Below are 18,447 nucleotides of genomic sequence, written 5' to 3' on the forward strand. Positions count from 1 at the left end.
GGATACAGATACATATCGGAAAAGAAAAATAATTCTATGACCATTTCGGATCCATCAGTACACGCGAAAACGCTCTTACCGTGCTATTTTTGCACCCAACTTGCCTGTCAACCTACCCAACCAAGCCAGCCCAAACACTGTGGTAATGGTGTTGATGTAAGCTACATTATTAATCAAACAAACCATAAACTAAAGCAACAGTTTAAAAAAAAGAAATGCAAAAAGTTGGCGGGCAGTAGCGTTGACTGTCAATTTGCCGGAAAGGCGGAAACTTTTTGCTCGCCATCTCCACTGAAAGCCGCGTTTGCCGCGAGAACCGTTTACTTTTTTTTGCAAAAATCAGTGATCTTTTGCGTAACTACTAATATCACAATGGCACCACGGTCGGCGAAAGCAAAGGTACAGTAATTTCAGTATAAAGTCGTTTATTTTACTCTAAATTATACTAGCAAACTGGTTTGCAATGCTTTCGACAAGCGTCTCTAGTGCCTTTTATTTGTTATGGTTCTACATTTCGTTTGCCGAATATTTTGCGATTTTAAGTGTATCATGGTATTAAAAGCTCCGTTATCGTGATATATTCCCCATTTACCCGGCGTTAGCGTCAGGCCGCGTGTTTCTATATCAATACAGACACTACATGATGTATAACATATAGTCCAAATCAATAGAGTACGTATGGTCCGTTACGCGGGAAACGCGGATGCCCGCCGAGTTATATTATGCTTGTATATAGGTACCGGAAAATATAATTATTTTTTTTCATTCCTGCAGCCTTGAAAGTGAACTAACTAACCAAATATCAGGTTTCGTAAGGCTGGCTAGAGTAAAAACATCTATAAATAGCCACAGACACTTTATATCGAGTCCTTGGCGCATTTTCCTTGTGATATACCTTGTTATGTTGAAGGATTTGGTTGTAAGTATAGTTAAACATGATGTTTGATTAGTTCACTTTCTATTTTTTATTTTATTCAAGGCTAAGATTCTCATATAACCTGATTTACAAGAATATTAGATACCTAAGGAGCCAGGCTAAATAAGATAAGATTAGATAGGTAAATAAAAGTAAAGTAATACATAATTTTTACATAGGTAGGTTGTTCAACTTGTTTTACTTTATCATAGTATGCTGCATATATACCTACTTATTTATTCCACTGTCCTTTAAGAAACCGCCAACAACAACAACATAAGTCAATTACTTGTGCTAACCCAAAACATTTTGTACTACCTTTGATTCACAGAAGGCAGCAGATGTCAAAACAGCTGAAAATGATGCACCTAAAAAGGGCAGAGGAAAGGCCAAGAATATTGAAGAAGTAGATCAAGATTTACCAGATGTAGACATTGAAGAAAAGGCTACTGTTGTCACAGAAAAGAAGCCTAAGAGAGGTAAAAAGGCACAAGACACAAATGGTGATGCACAAACAAATGGTGCTGCAGAAGAATCAGCACCACCAACCAAAAGGGGCAGAAAGAAGAATGAACCGGCTGAAGAAAAGTTAACCAATGGTGACAACTCAGCTGAGGAAGAGCCCGCATCTCCAGAAGAAGAACAGAATGGAGACCATGCAGAGAGCAATGGCAACACAGAAGAATCAGAACCTTCCACAACTGGTAAAGGCCGCAAGAAACAAACTAAGAAAGAAGAGAAACCAAAAGAGACTGGGAGAGGCAGGAAGGCGAAACAAGCTAGTCCAGATGATGAGGAGAAAGAAGTAGCTGAGAAACCAAAAGGCAAGGGGAGAGGACGTAAAGCTCAGCCTAAAGCTGATGCTGATACAGAAGAGGATAAGACTGAACCAGCTGAGGAAGCCAAGGCTGAACCAGCACCTAAAGGAAGAAAGAAGGCTCCAGCAAAGACTGTCAAAGAAAAGACACCAGAGAGTGAGAAGGAAGAGTCTGAGGAGTTGGAGAAAGAATCTGTAGAGGATAAGACTGAAGAAGTTAAGAAGGAGACAAAGGGACGCAAGGGGAAGAAAGTACAAGCCAAAGAAGATGGAGAAGAATCAGAGGCAAAAGAAGAACCTGCTTCCAAGAAACGAAAAGTAACAAAGAAAGAAGAAAAAGGAAAAGGTATGTTAGTAACTAAGGTGCTGAATAGTGCTGATGTTTTAAAAAATGAATTAAAAAAGCTCATTCATCTATTCACTAATATCAACTTGGGGTGACCAGAGGTACATCCATCATAAGATCAACTAAGTACTCACTCCTTACTGAGCTTTCTGTTAGAACACACTATCTGAATATCACCACTTAGGAACAAATAGTGATATTTCATATTATATTTCTGTGTGATATTTCATAGAACTCCATTCCTTCAGTGTGAATTGTAAGTTAACAAGCTACTTCATTTATTCCAGGTGATTCCAAAGACGAGGATGCTGAAGAAGAAGATGGGGAAGTACAGGAAGCCAAACCGGCTGAATCTAAGCCTTCTAAAGGCAAGCGAGGACAGAAAAAGGCTGAGCCCTCTGTCGAGCCTGAGGAGGAGAATCAGGACTCCGAGGCCACCACCAAACGCCGGCGCAAACCCGCAGAAGAAAAGGGTAACTAACTCCATTAATTTCGATTTAGGTCATTGACGGTAATTGTTTTGTATGATTAAGTGTGTTTTATTAATTAATAAATAAATGATTTACCAAATACTTATGCTGAATGCTTTTATTTCTTTTCTTTTTCTTCACCTCACACAAACATTCACAAACAGCTTCATAACTCTTATCTATCCTTAATAGAACATACTTCATTGCATATTCTGTACTTATTAATCATACTAACTCTTATTGCATTTGAATAATCAACTAACAATGGAAATAACAAAATTATCCTATTTATTTCAAAACAAAAATGTCAATAATTAAATTTAAATTATGAATTGCGTTTCATGTCAAAACTCAACAAAAATATTGGACAAAATGAGAGACAAAATAAATTCGCAGTCGCCTAAAGAAAAAACTATAAACCTCGCAAAGAAGAAATCAAAATATCATTTCTCTAAATCTAAATTAGTACAATGCTTAAACCCTGGGCGTTCTCTGAGAATCAAGAATTCAAATGAGTTTAAATTTTCAGCTCCAGCTGATGACAGCAAAAAGAAAGCTCCTGCTAAAAACAAAGCCACAACTAACTACGAAGAGATAGATTTTTCTAATTCATCTAAATCCCCACAAGGGAAAGAGTGGAATTTCAAAATTGCTAGCTGGAATGTTGACGGCATACGCGCGTGGATGAGTAAAGGCGGACTCGACTACATAAAGTACGAGAAGCCTGATATATTGTGCCTTCAGGAGGTCAAATGTTCTAAGGAGAAACTTCCTGACGAATTGGCAAACTTGCCAGGTTATCACGCGTATTGGTTGGGTGGTGATAAAGATGGGTACGCAGGGGTCGCCATTTACACCACGCAACTTGCCATGAACGTGCAGTATGGGTTACAGAATGAAGAATTGGACGATGAAGGTCGCATTATAACGGCAGAGTACGAGCACTTCTACCTGATCTGTACGTATGTACCAAACGCCGGCAGAAAGCTGGTCACTCTTCCGAAGAGACTGCAGTGGAACCAGGAATTCCGCAAGCACGTCCAGGAGTTGGATAAGAAAAAGCCTGTGATAATATGCGGAGATATGAACGTTGCTCACAATGAAATAGGTAAGATATTTGCAACATTCTCGTAATTTTAACAAATGCTCTTTATGAAGAATGATTTTATACCTTGATTCTGAATGCAGATTTATCTACAGCTCCAGTGTCTGTAACTTAGTTACCTACAAAGAATTATTGTATCTTCACTTTTTATTAGTTGGTTAACATCATCATGTCTCACGATTTTCAGACCTGACAAACCCGAAGACTAACAAGAAGAACGCTGGCTTCACGGAGGAGGAGCGAGCAGGCATGACAGAGCTACTTGGAGACGGGTTCATTGACACATACCGCCACTTCTACCCGGACAAGACTGGGGCCTACACTTTCTGGACGTACATGATGGGTGCGCGTGCCAAGAACGTAGGCTGGTGAGTAGCCTCTTTTTAATAGATTTGCGTTTGGTCACTAAGTCACGATGTGCCTAATTTAGCATTCTATCTTCCTAAGTCGAAGGCAGTAATATCAGAACCCATACCTCTTTTCCAGCAACCATACTATGGCATATGTTGTCTACGTAGTTAGCTTTGTGTTGTACTAGGACTCGTGTCCCGATATCACGTTCGAACACAACTTTGTCTTTCTTTTAACTTTGAGAGAGAGAGAGAGAGACAAAATATTACATTATTTTGGCCCTCGAGTTTATGAATTACTATTCATTGATCATTGATATATGTTACTACATATATCAATGATTTATGAGAAACTGCATTATTTTCGCATGTCGTAAAAACAGACAGAAGACTAGGTCCATTCTTTCTAATTGTGATGAATGATGAATTATCGCCTATCTATAGCCTATAGGCTGATCCTGTCACCACATGGTTTATCTTCATTATACATTTTCTTAAATAGAGGTTCATATCAAAAGTGGCTGCAAGTTGTCTTCCGATTACTTGTGTCTCTCTTTGCTTATTTCGTCTAAGGCAGTTGTCTAAGGATTACACGTGAAGTTATTCTTCTTCTTATCGTGTGTGTTATGAGGTGGAATACCGACCTCATCACCCCTGGTGCAAGGGTTATTACTGAGCCGCCAAAGGCCCCTGACAACGACTACATACATACATCAGTGAGTAGTAACCGGGACCAACGGCTTAACGTGCCCTCCGAAGCACGGATCATCTTATCAGATGACTTCGGATGAGATTATGGTATTTATGTATATATAGTTACTATCTTTTGCCCGCGACTTCGTCCGCGTGGCGTGTTATAAAAGAGAGATCTTTGTGTGTGTGGGAGTGCATATCAAATTTCAAGCACCTAACTTATGCAGTTTGGATTTTTTTCATACAATTTTTTTTCTCGCTAACTCCCATTTTTAAAATACAGCATATAATAACTAAACTTTATATTTACAAAAAGGATTTCCCCGCTAATTCCCGTTCCCGTGGGAATTCCGGGAATTCCTTTCATAGTGCACCTCTACGGTACCTAAGCTACGTCCCTTCCAAATTTCAAGTGCCTACGTTTAGCCGTTTAGGCTGTGCGTTGATATGTCAGTCAGTCAGTTTCTCCTTTTATATATTTAGATAGCACCTTCAAACTTGAAAGTTCACTGAAAATAAGATTCTCATAATGTACTATATACAATTCCAGGCGTCTGGACTACTTCATCGTGTCCGAGAGACTGCTACCGTCGGTGTGCGACAACGTGATCAGAGAGCAGGTCTATGGAAGCGACCACTGTCCTATCTCCTTATTCCTACATCTCACTACCGCCGATAAGCCTAAGGAATAACTGACGTATCTACCTTTTGCGTTATAGCATGGTGCGTAGTATTGAAACAATTCCTCTAAAAAGCAATTTTGCTATTTGACATTGCGTACTTTTATATGCGCAAATGTCAAATAGCAATATTGCTTTCCTAGATGAATCGCTTCAATGTGGTCTTTTTAACCACCCAGCTAGAATGTACTATTCTACATTCTGTCAAAAAGAAAAAATGAATTGTTGTTGAAATTGTTTGTATCCGTATACCCTATTTAGCATGCATGAATAGAGTGGCCTATCTCTCGTCTCTTTCGTAATAAGCTGTATACTTTTAGTGCGAAGGAGACGTATATCTTGTTTCTGTCGCGCTAAGCGATGTACTACACATGTCCTGCTGTTATTCTAATCATGCTGTGTTATATAGGTATAGTTAGTGCTATATAAACAAAATCCTTTTAGTATATTCCGTCTAGCATTGACACGCACGATGCTAAATCACAAATAAATTCATCACAATTTCCTTGTACAATATAGGCAATCCACTGGGTGTTTGCGTAAAAACGCTGAGTAACAGCTGGCGAGGAATGAGTGTACTGTAAATTGTAATATTGGTCCCGATTCCTGCAGACACCTAATTTTATTTTCTTATTCACCGAAAGGAAAGGGACGGATGATTGACAATTGTTATCATTTTAAAATGTAAGTATAACCCGGGTAAATAAAATAGGCATCTCGCTTATATGCAATCCGTTTGACATGTGCTGTCAACTTAATTCTGTCGGGTTATCGGCAAATATAAAATTTTGGAAGGGTTTTTTTAATTTCTGCCTAAAACTGACGTGTGTTCCGTAAATTTTATGCCTGTCAATTACCCGTCCCTTTCCTTTTCGGCGGATAAGAAAATGACAGATATAACTTAAAATAAATTTAAATGGTGTGTACCGGAATCAACACCACTACACCCCTTCGGGTATACAGGCTCGATGCTATGTTGCCGAAAAACCACCCACCCAGTGGGTGGGTTCTTGGGTTAATTTCAAAGCACTGGAAGAACAGGGTGTTAATAACATCGTAATGAAAACAGTGAGGGATGATTCTGGGTTGATATTAAGTGGAATTTTCCGTCGCAAAAGTATGAAACTGAAATTATATTAAAAGAAACACTAAAATTTTCATTAACTTTCCGACAGGAAATTCCACTTGATATTAACTTAGAATCATGGTCTGAATCATCCTCTTCAGTATTCGTTACGATTTCACTTGACTTTCAGTACTTTGAAATTCGCTCTATCACGGGACTTTACGCAAGTACTGGATTTATTTACGCACACGTAGAGCGTCTGTCTTATAACCTATGATTTTCATTTGTATTTGTAGATCACTGTAGTTTATGCACTAAGTATATAGTGTAAGCAGACTGACACCGTAATTTTGAGACTTAATTTCATTTTTTGTTGAATATGTTATGATAAAAACAATCACAAGGAGATGCAGCCTTTGCTTATATTTTAAAGCTAGGTATTGTCATAATTTAACATATTCACTGTGCAACTGATAAATAGATATCAACCTCTCACGTGCAATGTTATTTTTCGATAAACACATTGGAATTTATGTACATAGACACACTATGGCAAGAAAAAAATTTAAAGCCTCCCGTCGGATTTTCCCATTTTTTCCTCGTGGCCCACATATGGGCCATGCACATATGAGTTTCCAATTTGTTGCCTCATCGATGGTTCATACACAGTGAACGTGTTAAACTATAAATTGCCTCTGTATCGAACTTGGTATAATTTAATGTAATTTGTAAAGAATATCTGTTTGTCATATGTTCAGTATCAGCGCCGCTATTAGGGACTGCTGTTTTTTGTTTGATAGTAATATTTGGAAATTAATTTTATACTTTTCCAACTAACCCATTTATTAAACGATTGTGCTCATTTGTGGTGGAAGCCCCGTTCCTGCCAAATAGTTAATGCTATTTGCGGTAAATCTACAAATAAGTCACGTCAAAAAAAGAAAGGTGGAGGCCCTTAGCTTATAGCCAATGCGGCGCTGTTCCATACTTAAAAAATGTAATTGAATGTACAATGTTCGTTAATTAAAAAATGTAAGGAATAAAATACAATATTTTGATAAAGCCACATCTTTAATTTCAAAGACAACATTTTAAAGTGTTAGTAGCAAAAATAAATATATAATTTACATAATTTTGTTGAACAAGTTACTTATTCATTAGCGACATGTTAGGGCCTTTGCGACGATATTTAATATGCGCCTGAAACAAAAGATTAAAATTACAATCCTGTATGGTAATAAACACAGTACCATGTATGTACAAGTACATATGCATGTATACAGGGTGTTAGTGACATCGTAACGAATACTCAGAGGGATGATTCAGACCATGATTCTGAGTTAATATCAAGTGGGATTTTCCGTCGCAAAATTCATGTTATTTTTTTAGTTTTTTAAAATTATTTTCAATTCTATACTTTTGCGATGGAAAATTCCACTTGATATTAACTCAGAATAATCAGCTGAATCATCCCTCTCAGTATTCGTTACGATGTCACTTTCACCCCGTACAAGTACATACGGTAGCCATACAAGTAGGTATGGGTGTTGGTGACACCGTAACGAATATTGAGGGGGATGATTCAGACCATGATTCTGAGTTGACATCAAGTGGAATTTCCTGTCAAAAAATTTCATGAATTCTTTTTTTGTTTTTTTTTTTTTAATTATTTTCCTATCCATACTTTGGCGACGGAAAATTCCACTTGATATCAACTCAGAATCATGGTCTGAATCATCCCTCAAAGTTTTCGTTACGATGTCACTAACACCCTGTATAATACGTTGTTTAAGTAGTAAACAAAAAAAAATGTGTTTTTACTTAAACAGTAATCTCTACCAGATAAACTTTATTTATGCGACACAATAGGTTTATATTAGCCAATGCTGGGCAAATCTCTTCCTTGGGTTAAAATTTTGGAAAACCACTGAATATACACTTTAAAATATTTTTAACAAAGAAAGATTTGAAATAAGTATGTGTAAATGAATATACTACTTATGTAAAAACTATGAAAAAAAAATTGTAATCACCTGAATAATTTTACTAAAAGCTTCTCTGTTTAGTAACGTATACACTGCTTGCAGGCTGCTTAAGGCACTGTGCTGCAGTTCCTTGAGTCCCGAACAGAACAGGTCGATACCAGCCTCCAGGCCGGTGCCGAAGTCGCACTCGTCCACTGCTATGCTGGCGTATGTTATCACTGGCTGGATCTCCGATAACAATTTATCTTTATCTCTTTGAGACTTCGCTGATTCCAATTTTGCGAATAGTTTCTTTAGGTTTGCTGGAATGTGTAACATGGATGGACATACATAAACACACGCCCGAAGTCCGTAATGGAAAAAGGACGGAATATATTTTAATCATAGTTTATACAATTATAACTGATATTTGAAAGACTTAAGAGACTACAGAACTAAAAACTACATCCCATACTCAAAGTAATAACTACAATGGTAACTCTCTGCCCCGCGCCCATTACCGTACGATTCGACCTGGGTCTTGAGGACTAAGGGGGATTGCGCGAGCACTGCTTGTCTCGCTCGCACTTCTCTCGTTTGGGTTGAGAGGTAGATTACCAACCTCATCAACCCTGGTGTCAGGGTTACTGTTGAGCCGCCAAAGTCCCCTGACATGGCTCTTGTAACGACTACTTACTTACATCAATATGTAGTAACTGGGACCAACGGATTAACGTGCCTTCATCTTACTTTCGGACAATCAGGTGATCAGCCTGTAATGTCCTAACCAAATTAGGGATATTTCCCCATCGCTCGCACTTACACGCGGTAAATGGGCACACAGTAAGAATGAGATTTTTGTATGGAGTGTCCTGTGTGGGACAATATGCTGGAAATCTCTGATCCCATTTCCCGATTCCATTACTCATCATACATACTTACATTTTTAAAGTAACATACTAACCATCAGTTTGGACAAGTTTCCTATACCCAAGTTCAGTTTTCTTGTTGAAAGGCACCACAATGCCAGCACCGTGGAATGTCTTAGTCACTGACTGCATCAGTCTCTTCTTCATATTGTACTCCTCAAGGGAGTATTTATGCGTCTCTGCCCAGTGCTTTACTTTATCCATAAGTTTTTGACACGCTGCAGACACAAATGGTGATGTTTTCTTCTCATTTTGTAAATATAAGCTGCAATCAGTTGAAGAGTCTGGTGTCTGGTGATTTCATTTTAAGTGAATTATTTTTTAAATATTTATTTTTTTTTATCAAAGAGAAGATTTGATATTAGTTATATTCTGATGTTGAAGGATCCTTTAAATTAGATCTTTCCTATAAACTTAGTGGTCAAGTTGCAATCACTTCATATTTTCAAATATCCTGAAGATGTTTGATTGGACATGCCACCAACAAAGATATAACAGAAGAATCTGTATGTATGTTTGTGGATGTCTTTGTGTACTGTTTACAACATAGTATCAAGCCTGTATCCCTGAAGGGGTAGGCAGAGATGTATAGTACACCCATTCCTCACCAGCTATGCTAAGTCCCATGTAATAGGGGTGAGCCTATTGTCATTAACCGGGCACAAACCCTGGAAACCATGTGATATCAATTATCTATGATCTAAATATTGATTCAAACTCATAAAGTCAACTCCAGTGAACATAAAATGCTTAAAATACTTTACTATACTGTCGCAAAGATGTTTTCAGCTATGGGAGTAATGTGGCAGCCCTTGGCACTGTCACTGCTAGCCAGGAACACTGGGGCTGCGTCCGGCTCGTCTCTGAAGTATCCAATATGGTACTCACTCTTGCCTTTCTTTTTTAAGATTGCCTGGAATAATATTATATTGATGTTGTTACCCTAAGAGGATATAGTAGACATCATTAATTGACTGGCCACAGTGCACAGTGTGCACTGCATACAGGACTGTGAAAAATGGAGAAAGGAAGGGGAGGCCTTTGCCCACCGCCTTGACCATTCATGAGCTTGTAGCTCCTTTATGGACATACATATGTGTAAGTTATGGAATATAGGTATTTTAACACATGTGAAATATTCTACATTATCTATGCCTCAGTTTTTTGTGAAAACCGTCTGTCCTTTAAAATCAAAGCCCAATTGTTTAACTACTGTGTCTGGAAATCTTGCCTTGGGAGGTTAAGTTATTATCGAAATTATTTTCATAGTGTAATCAGTATAACTACTTATCAAATAAGTAAGAAAATTACCTGGAATTCAGGAGGATCGTAGAAGAATCTCCAGTGTATCAAGTACAAGTCTTTATCATCTAAAACTGGCAGTTTTCCCAATAACAGATCAAATGGTCCAATCAGTTCTAAGTTCACACTTGCCAACATTTTCTCGAAATCTTTCTCTTCTTGCAAACACTTATGAAACTGGAAGAAGTCTAGTGGCATTTCTACGAGGAACAGCTCTTTGAGCAATGTGTAGTCGTTTTCATCGTGATAGGATATTGTTTCTGGTAAGGTGATCGTGAAAGATTCATCAAAGGCTTGCTTGGTTTCTGTATTAGACGTAGAAGCTGTGTCTTCAACAGAACTTTCGTTTTTGAGGTTACTTGTATCTTCATCATTTTTGTCTCCACTCGTATCTTTTACATCATTGTGACTGGGCTTATTATCTCTATCTTCTGAAGAATGTCTGAAACGTTTTTTTGCCGGTGCTTTGTGCTCAGCTTTTCTTTTATGGTTTATAGGCGGATGTTTAAAATGTTTATGGTGGTCCGGATTTTTTTGGTAGCAATTCGCACCATACTTACATACTTTTCTAGGATCTTTAATATACGCTTGCCATTCTTCAGACATTTTAAAAACAGTGTTGTAATATTTGTATGGCTTAGATTTATTTATATTTAGGTACTTTACAAAGAAAGCCGCGCCAAACAACAGCTGATTCTGACGTTACTTTGTTTTTATTACAATTCGTCCCTATGATAGGCAAAGGTACTAAGCGGTACCGACTTATCTTTGAATACTTGACTTTGCCTGATTTACTAATGTATGTCTTTAATTTAGATAATGGTAAGTTTTAATAATTAGCAGAGTATAATTATTGTAAGAATTCTTCGAAGAACTATTTCCATAATTATTATTTTTTTATATAAAAAATCGGATTCACGTCTTCATTAAAGTTAGGTTCGGCTCTTCCGGAAAATCTTTCTACCATAGCCAACGTAGACTGAGGAATTATTTTGAACGCACCTGCTACCGAAAATCATGAATTTTCTTAAGATTTTCACTGAAATTCATAATTTTTGTCACTGTCATTGGCAAGGCAGCTGAAATTGGGCCTGGAAAAACGATTTTTAATTATTTTTTACATTAATATCGAGAACGAGATATAAAAACACAGTGCTATTTAATCGAGTTATTAAATCTCGCCAATATTACCTAAAAATGCGAATAGCGTGATTTTATGTGTGAACTCATTGGTGCGATTAATTACATGCAAATTATCCAGACATCTGGTGTACGTTGTAATTGTTGCCGTGAACGTTTTCGATGAATGGGTGTCTGGATTTTTATTACAAATTACCAAGGACATGTGCATAATAAATCATTGTCGCGCACGCTATTCGTCATTTTCATCGAGCTACGGATTATGCTCTTCAACTGGTATGTATCATGCAGCATCCTTATGAGAGTGTTGAAAATCTTATTATTGCTTTGAATCCTTATATAAATTGTTTCAGTGATCAGCTTTATTTTGACTGACATTCCTTTTTAAAGCTGCATAACATATGTAGATACTATGTATAGATTGATCAAAAAGAGTAGGTAAATAATATATTTAGTATAATGTAAAACAAGCCATAAAAGATTACTGCTGGTTTTTATTTTCTTTAATACTAGTGAAGAAAACATTGTTTTACAACATCTGCAATCCAACTAAATTTTCCACAGCATTATAACTTTGTTTCTTCTATTTTTATTTATAGAAGTATTAAATGTTTTTATTTTATTTCTGCCCCTTTTTAGGAATAGCCAAATATATTTTTTTAAATCATAAGGTACTCATATGCAAATTATTTTATCTAACCTGCTATGTTCTCCTTGTGTTGATGCTAATTTGATTTTGTTTGATAATAATGTAGATATGTCAATGATATCAAGCTGAAATAAAATTAATGATGACCTAACAGGTTGTTGCAAATCATATGGTATCGTAGACACCAAGATACTAACATTTCAAAGCAAATAAAATCAGCTTCTGTTTTTAATATTTGCCATATAAAAACTTTTAAATGCCCTTCCTTTGTAATTTTCATTATCTATCACAACAACAACAAGTCTATCACAAAACTAAATCATAGAAAAATATAATGTCTTTTCTTTAATTTTATTATTAGTTAGTATAGGTATAACTGAAAGAAAAAATATTTCTAAAATATATAAAATACCTAATGCTGCCTTTTTTGTTTTAGTGTTTATTGAACACTGTACAGAATATAAAGACAAATAATTACACAAAACAGATTGGGACAGATTATAATAAAATCTAGGGGAAGGCAGGGCATATTGGTTAGTTACGTATAAATAAAATGTTCAGATCAATATCCATATTATCTATCAAAAACAAAAATTAAATTCTAAGGAGTAATTAACAAAAAATATTTACCTAAAAGCTTAAAAAAAATATATGGATTCATGTTAATTACATTTACAATTTTTAATAGATCTGAAAAGACACCTAAATTTAATGAAAGCAAAGCAAGCAAAGGGTGACTTTCGACAATGTCACTGATTGCTAAGCCGAGCCAGTAGATACCATCTCAAGTCGCAGCCACAATTAGCTGGCCACGGCCTCCAATCCAGGCCAGCCTCTGGTAGACATACCTTGGATAGGTTTAATTTTATACCAACATCTTTTAATATAATTATATCATCTAATTTTTTGTAAGGTTTTTTGAGATGTTTCTGTATTGTTTCTTTAGCGTCCTTTAATAATAAACAGTTTCTTTATTACTTTCATCCTTTTAGGTACATTAATTCAACTCTCAGTATTCGACAGAAGTAACAACCGACTACTCCACAGCTTTTCGATACTCCAGTTTATGTTTATGTCGATAGGTAAAAAAGTATGAATCACATATTGTGCCGGTCGCCAACACCAGGAGTCTAGTGTGGTTTGTCAACAAGGCCCATAATTTTTGTTACTGGCCTTATTACATAACAGCCACGGCGTAAAGTCAATTTAGATAAGTTCGTAAATCGTCAGGTCTAAATGGCTCAATTGACCCCGTTGCGAAATACGGGTCCTCTGGTTTATTATTTTCCAAATTTGCTCGATCATATCTACGTTCGGCAAATTTTTGAATACATTTACGTTCTATACATGCCAGAGATAAAGCTGTTTACTCTACTGATTATACCAGAGAAACTCGTACTCAATCAGCATCTGCATATATGTAAAGCTCGTATAATGTAAATGCATTTACAAGTTGATTGTTTGAAAGCTCGGGCGACCGCCTAGTTCCTTTGTTTTCACGGCGCGCTTCGTACTGCCGTCGATACGACGACGACGCAACAAATATATTGCAACCATAGCTAATGATGTGAGGCGTTACTCCTTCATCAGCGACCGTGAGTTTCACCTGCGGGCTATATTTAGTCCCATTGTATATTGGTGTATTGTATCGATTAATTTTCAAAGTATAGTGTTAATCGATGCTATACTGCGTTTGTTTTAATATTAAAATCAACTGCGTATTGAAAATAAGTAACAGCACGGCATGTAATTCTTTTTATTAAGTATCTCTAATAATATAATATCTCTGCCAACCCAATATCCAACACCAAACCAAGAAATTGTAAAATGTAATTGTACTGATACACGTATTATGTCGCGACTCGCGTGTTCTTTAACAATTAGGTGTACTACCTACCTAACAAAACTAAATGAGTCACATAAACATTAAAACCTATATTTAGGTTTATTTCTCGAATCGACTGGCGTGACTATCCTAAAAAATAACGTCGTTTAAAGCTCACATTAATGTTGTGATTATAGATGCTAACGACTACACTTAATAGAGTCACGAACTGAGCCAAAACAATTTCCTCTTACACGATAAAACAGCGGAATGGCACGCCCTTGAAATAATGTATGGGATTCTTGAAATATTTTCTGGGATAAGCTTCCGACTGTCAATTTGTACTCGTTTACAGATATTTTAAGAACCACTTGTCCTACATAAAGTATGTTTTCTGAGAATAAAGCTTATTCTTTCATAATACGATTAAAATAAATTCCAGCAGTGAAAGAGTTTTTGATGATCGAGGGCGTATTGTATTTCGACACCTTTCCCGAGCCCGTGCGTCTTCGCGTGGATTGATGAAAAATAAATGTTAGCATTGCTGGATAATAATCCTCCGTTCTAGAGAGACACATAAAACATTTGATTGTATATCTACGACGTTTGCGGTTAAGATAACATAAACTTTGTAACTTGAACTCTTGTTGTTGTTCAGTTTAGACTGTACAGCTCAAATAGAGAAGGAATTATTTTAATAACTTTTCGACTGCGAATGTAACAAAGCAATATCAACGCATACGTCCTTTTTATTTGTCCATGAAAAATAAATGGTCATTTTTTTTTGAAAAGGTAGAAAAACCAACTGAAAATGTAGCAGTTTCATACATTATCTGGGCGCGGCCCAGATACGCCGAGCCGGCGGTTGAACGGAAATCGCCCGGCGACAACATTGTTGCTCGGTCCCCGCTCTCCCAACTCCCTCAATATTACAAAGTATTTTTCTGAATGTTAAAACCTGTATAGTCGTATGAATATCACTTGAAGTAAATTTTCTTTCAACAGACATTTGAATATTAGTATAAAGTCCTGATCTTTGATGTACCTACCTACTTTTATAAATATAACGGTAGAATGATAGAAAATGTAGTAGTATCTAATCTATCTGTCACGAAATATAGCTACCGTGAATTCATGTAACTATATGTGTTACATAGGAATATGAGCTTATCTCAAAAGCTAACATTTTATCTGTAAACGTAAATCGTTACATTTGTTGAGCACTAGATAAGATAATGTGCGGCGTATACTAAGTTAATATTATTGTTATTGTCAACAGGCGATGAACACTTGACCGCGATATGGAACGTCAAGATGGTTGGGGTGGCGGAGAGCTGGGTGCGGCTGAGAATGCCACCGAGCATTCTCAAGCCGATCGCGACCGGGTGCGGATTGAGTTCTACGCCACCTATGACGTCATGACCGGCGTGCGAATAGCCGCTACGCTTGGCGGCTTTTTCGCACTAATGGTATTTCTGATCGTCTACAAGAGTCGTAGCAAATCAGTAAAAGCCCTAAATGATCCGAAGATTGTAGAGCTTGCTGAAGCAGTGGTTGCGGAAGAAGAAGCCGTTGAAGAGGAACGCCAGCTCACTGCGGCTTTAGAGGAAGCGTTGTCGGAACGTGCACGGTCTCGACCCTCCATTGGTGAAGAACCGCCCTGGCCTCGCACTGCTCGCTTCATGTCATACGGTGGCGGATATGGCAGTTTGTTAGCACCTCCACGACGTCTGTCCACTCTTCGTGGAGACTCGCTACCGGGGTCTGCGCTACGGTTTGCTGAGAGGCGAGCTTCTGGTGGTCCACGTGACCGTCGCTTGAGCTCAGCAACATGTTCCAGCTCTGGAAGTTCCTATCTGGAGCGCCGTGGCTCGTCAGTGGTATGTGCGCTACCGGAACGTCGACTCTCGCCATGTCCTAGCGAGCGACTCGCACCACTCGCCTCAGTGGGGAGTGTAGGACCATCGTACGCAGTGGAGTGTGAACTTGCGTCTGTCGGCGCGGACTCTGTGTTTGCCGAGGATGACGCCGACTCTACTGATGATGAGGTGGAACAGTTTTCCACAGATAGTGGCGGTGGTGAAGCGGCGGTAGCGGGAGAGAGCACGGAGCTAGCCACTCGGCCGCAGCCACTGAATTTGCGAATGGGCCATCCCGCCTCGCACTCGCGCGAAACGTTGTTCTAGTCTTGGCGTCATTTGCCAACTGTTACATAGTGGTAATGACATATTCAAATATCGACTTTGAACATTTAAATTTAATTTTGTATTGGCATTTAACATATCGAATTGACTTTGACAAATTCAACATATCATTTAATTTTAATACCCACCAAAATTTAATGAAAGGCTTATGCTTTGCTTAGAAGTAAAAGCTCTGTAAATTCGCACGGTCACTTCAAAAAGATTTTTTTAACTTTCAGACATTTATTTAACTGGTACGAAATTATTGATAAAGTCGATATTTTAATATGTCCTAATATAATATTTATGTAAATAGAATGTTTTTGTTAATTTGATGTTTCGCAATGTTAATGTTCCAGACCACGGAAGTTATTAAAGTTTTAAATTGAAATGACCTATGTACTGTAAAATACCATGATTGTTAAAGAAGCTGCACGTTAATTTGCTAACAGTTGTTCTGAGATAGACTGTGTATTTATCATAAGTAATCTACTACAACTGCTTCATAATATTCCCTGTCTGTCTATTTATTCACCAATTAGTGTTCTTTGTAAAAGTACATACCTATTAGATAATGTAAAGATCTGCCGAATTAGTCTTTTATAGGCACTATTAAATTTAATAGGCAAGTTAATAGTTTTCGACGAATTTTTAACTTCTGACAATCGCCATCTCTATTTACAAAGATATTCATTACTATCAGGCTGCCTTCAGATCGCACTGAAAGTGTGGTTGATTATTTGAAAGTTTGCCGACTCAACATGGTATTTGTAAAATGTAGATAGATAGGTTACTAACTTGTTAAGGTAGTCGTCAGTGCAAAGTCAATTTGAGGATGTGTAAATGTATTATATGAGTAGGTACTTATCGTTTATTTAATCTACCTTTAAGCTTAATGAAGGGCACATGAGACCAATTCGTCCTTTGAACAATAAATGAACGCTGGAAGCGGCCTAAATGTTTCGTAATACCATTGTCACTTTCCAAAAAAGCTGCGGACTGCCACTTTCTTGTTTAGTATGTTAAAAAGAAGAGCGGACACCAGAATTTTATTGATTCTAGTGTACTGCATTTGCCACGCGCGGGCACAGGTAGATTGACTACACACAAGTCGTTTTTATTACGTACGATTTAGATTTACGTGTTAGTTTATGTATGTTCGTTGCTCGAATTAAAAAGAGCTCCCGGTAGTCTGTAAAATGTTGAAATGTATGTAAAAAATTGTAAATATAAGACACGACTCATGGTGTTATTTCATTTTCATGATCACATTGCTGGTTACCCAGATAAACATTGGCAAGTTTATAGTGTACTGCATCATAAAATGTTAATAAGAAGATTATTAATAGATAAGTCATTGATTGAGGCCACCAGTCACTAATATGCTTTTAAAAAATATAGTACTAGTTATTTTGCAAAAATAAGTAATCTATGAGAGGCAAGTTAATAGTTTTCGACGAATTTTTAACTTCTGACAATCGCCATCTCTATTTACAAAGATATTCATTACTATCAGGCTGCCTTCAGATCGCACTGAAAGTGTGGTTGATTATTTGAAAGTTTGCCGACTCTACATGGTATTTGTAAAATGTAGATAGATTCCTTACTAAAACGAACTACGCAGTCCGTGCCTATCCTTATGTATGGGAAATAACTGTGAAATTGGCATACTATAGTACGAATAATATAAAAATAAGGCAATCGAGAGCGACAGAATGAGTAATATTTCTTCGTTTTAAAGTATTAATATAATATACTTAGCATATATTTAAACGTTTAATTGGCATCTAATTATCACGCTTTATTACTTTTAACGCTCAGCACAAATTCATTTTTAATTTGTGCATTTTCGTCTTCCCGCGTTTTTCTTTATAAGCCACTGATTTGTTCGACTTCTTATTTCCGGTTTTTCCATCTTAGCCTGCTTTACACTTTATTTCGTGATCAAAATAATAACGTATGAAAGAGAAAGAAATAGTTTCTCTATGCGCTAAGTTATAGAACGTGTATCC

General features: G+C 37.1%; 3 protein-coding genes across 4 annotated transcripts; 2 read left to right on the forward strand and 1 right to left on the reverse strand.

Moving 5' to 3' along the window:
* The first annotated feature begins 225 nt into the window (after nt 1-225).
* LOC126382358 (DNA-(apurinic or apyrimidinic site) endonuclease) lies at nt 226-7,505 on the forward strand. The gene is made up of 6 exons (XM_050032169.1): nt 226-399; nt 1,248-2,079; nt 2,367-2,552; nt 3,079-3,657; nt 3,842-4,022; nt 5,248-7,505. The coding sequence occupies exons 1-6, from the start codon at nt 373-375 to the stop codon at nt 5,387-5,389; spliced, it is 1,947 nt and encodes a 648-aa protein (XP_049888126.1). The 5' UTR covers nt 226-372; the 3' UTR covers nt 5,390-7,505.
* LOC126382382 (histone PARylation factor 1) lies at nt 7,496-11,333 on the reverse strand. Its single transcript, XM_050032219.1, has 5 exons — nt 10,648-11,333; nt 10,101-10,249; nt 9,372-9,601; nt 8,477-8,730; nt 7,496-7,643 (listed from the first exon to the last, which is right to left on the reverse strand). The coding sequence occupies exons 1-5, from the start codon at nt 11,242-11,244 to the stop codon at nt 7,590-7,592; spliced, it is 1,284 nt and encodes a 427-aa protein (XP_049888176.1). The 5' UTR covers nt 11,245-11,333; the 3' UTR covers nt 7,496-7,589.
* Nucleotides 11,334-11,659: 326 nt separating this feature from the next.
* LOC126382399 (uncharacterized) lies at nt 11,660-17,679 on the forward strand. Of its 2 annotated transcripts, none has more exons than XM_050032246.1 (2): nt 11,660-12,054; nt 15,532-17,679. In XM_050032246.1, exon 2 carries the CDS (start codon nt 15,554-15,556, stop codon nt 16,436-16,438), a length of 885 nt encoding a protein of 294 aa, XP_049888203.1. In that variant the 5' UTR covers nt 11,660-12,054; nt 15,532-15,553; the 3' UTR covers nt 16,439-17,679. The 2 variants fall into 2 exon arrangements, with proteins under 2 accessions (XP_049888203.1, XP_049888204.1); XM_050032247.1 differs by lacking the exon at nt 11,660-12,054 and adding an exon at nt 13,909-14,022.
* Nucleotides 17,680-18,447: the final 768 nt, after the last annotated feature.

The sequence above is a fragment of the Pectinophora gossypiella genome, chromosome 4 (genome assembly GCF_024362695.1).
Source record: "Pectinophora gossypiella chromosome 4, ilPecGoss1.1, whole genome shotgun sequence".
NCBI lineage: Eukaryota > Metazoa > Arthropoda > Insecta > Lepidoptera > Gelechiidae > Pectinophora > Pectinophora gossypiella.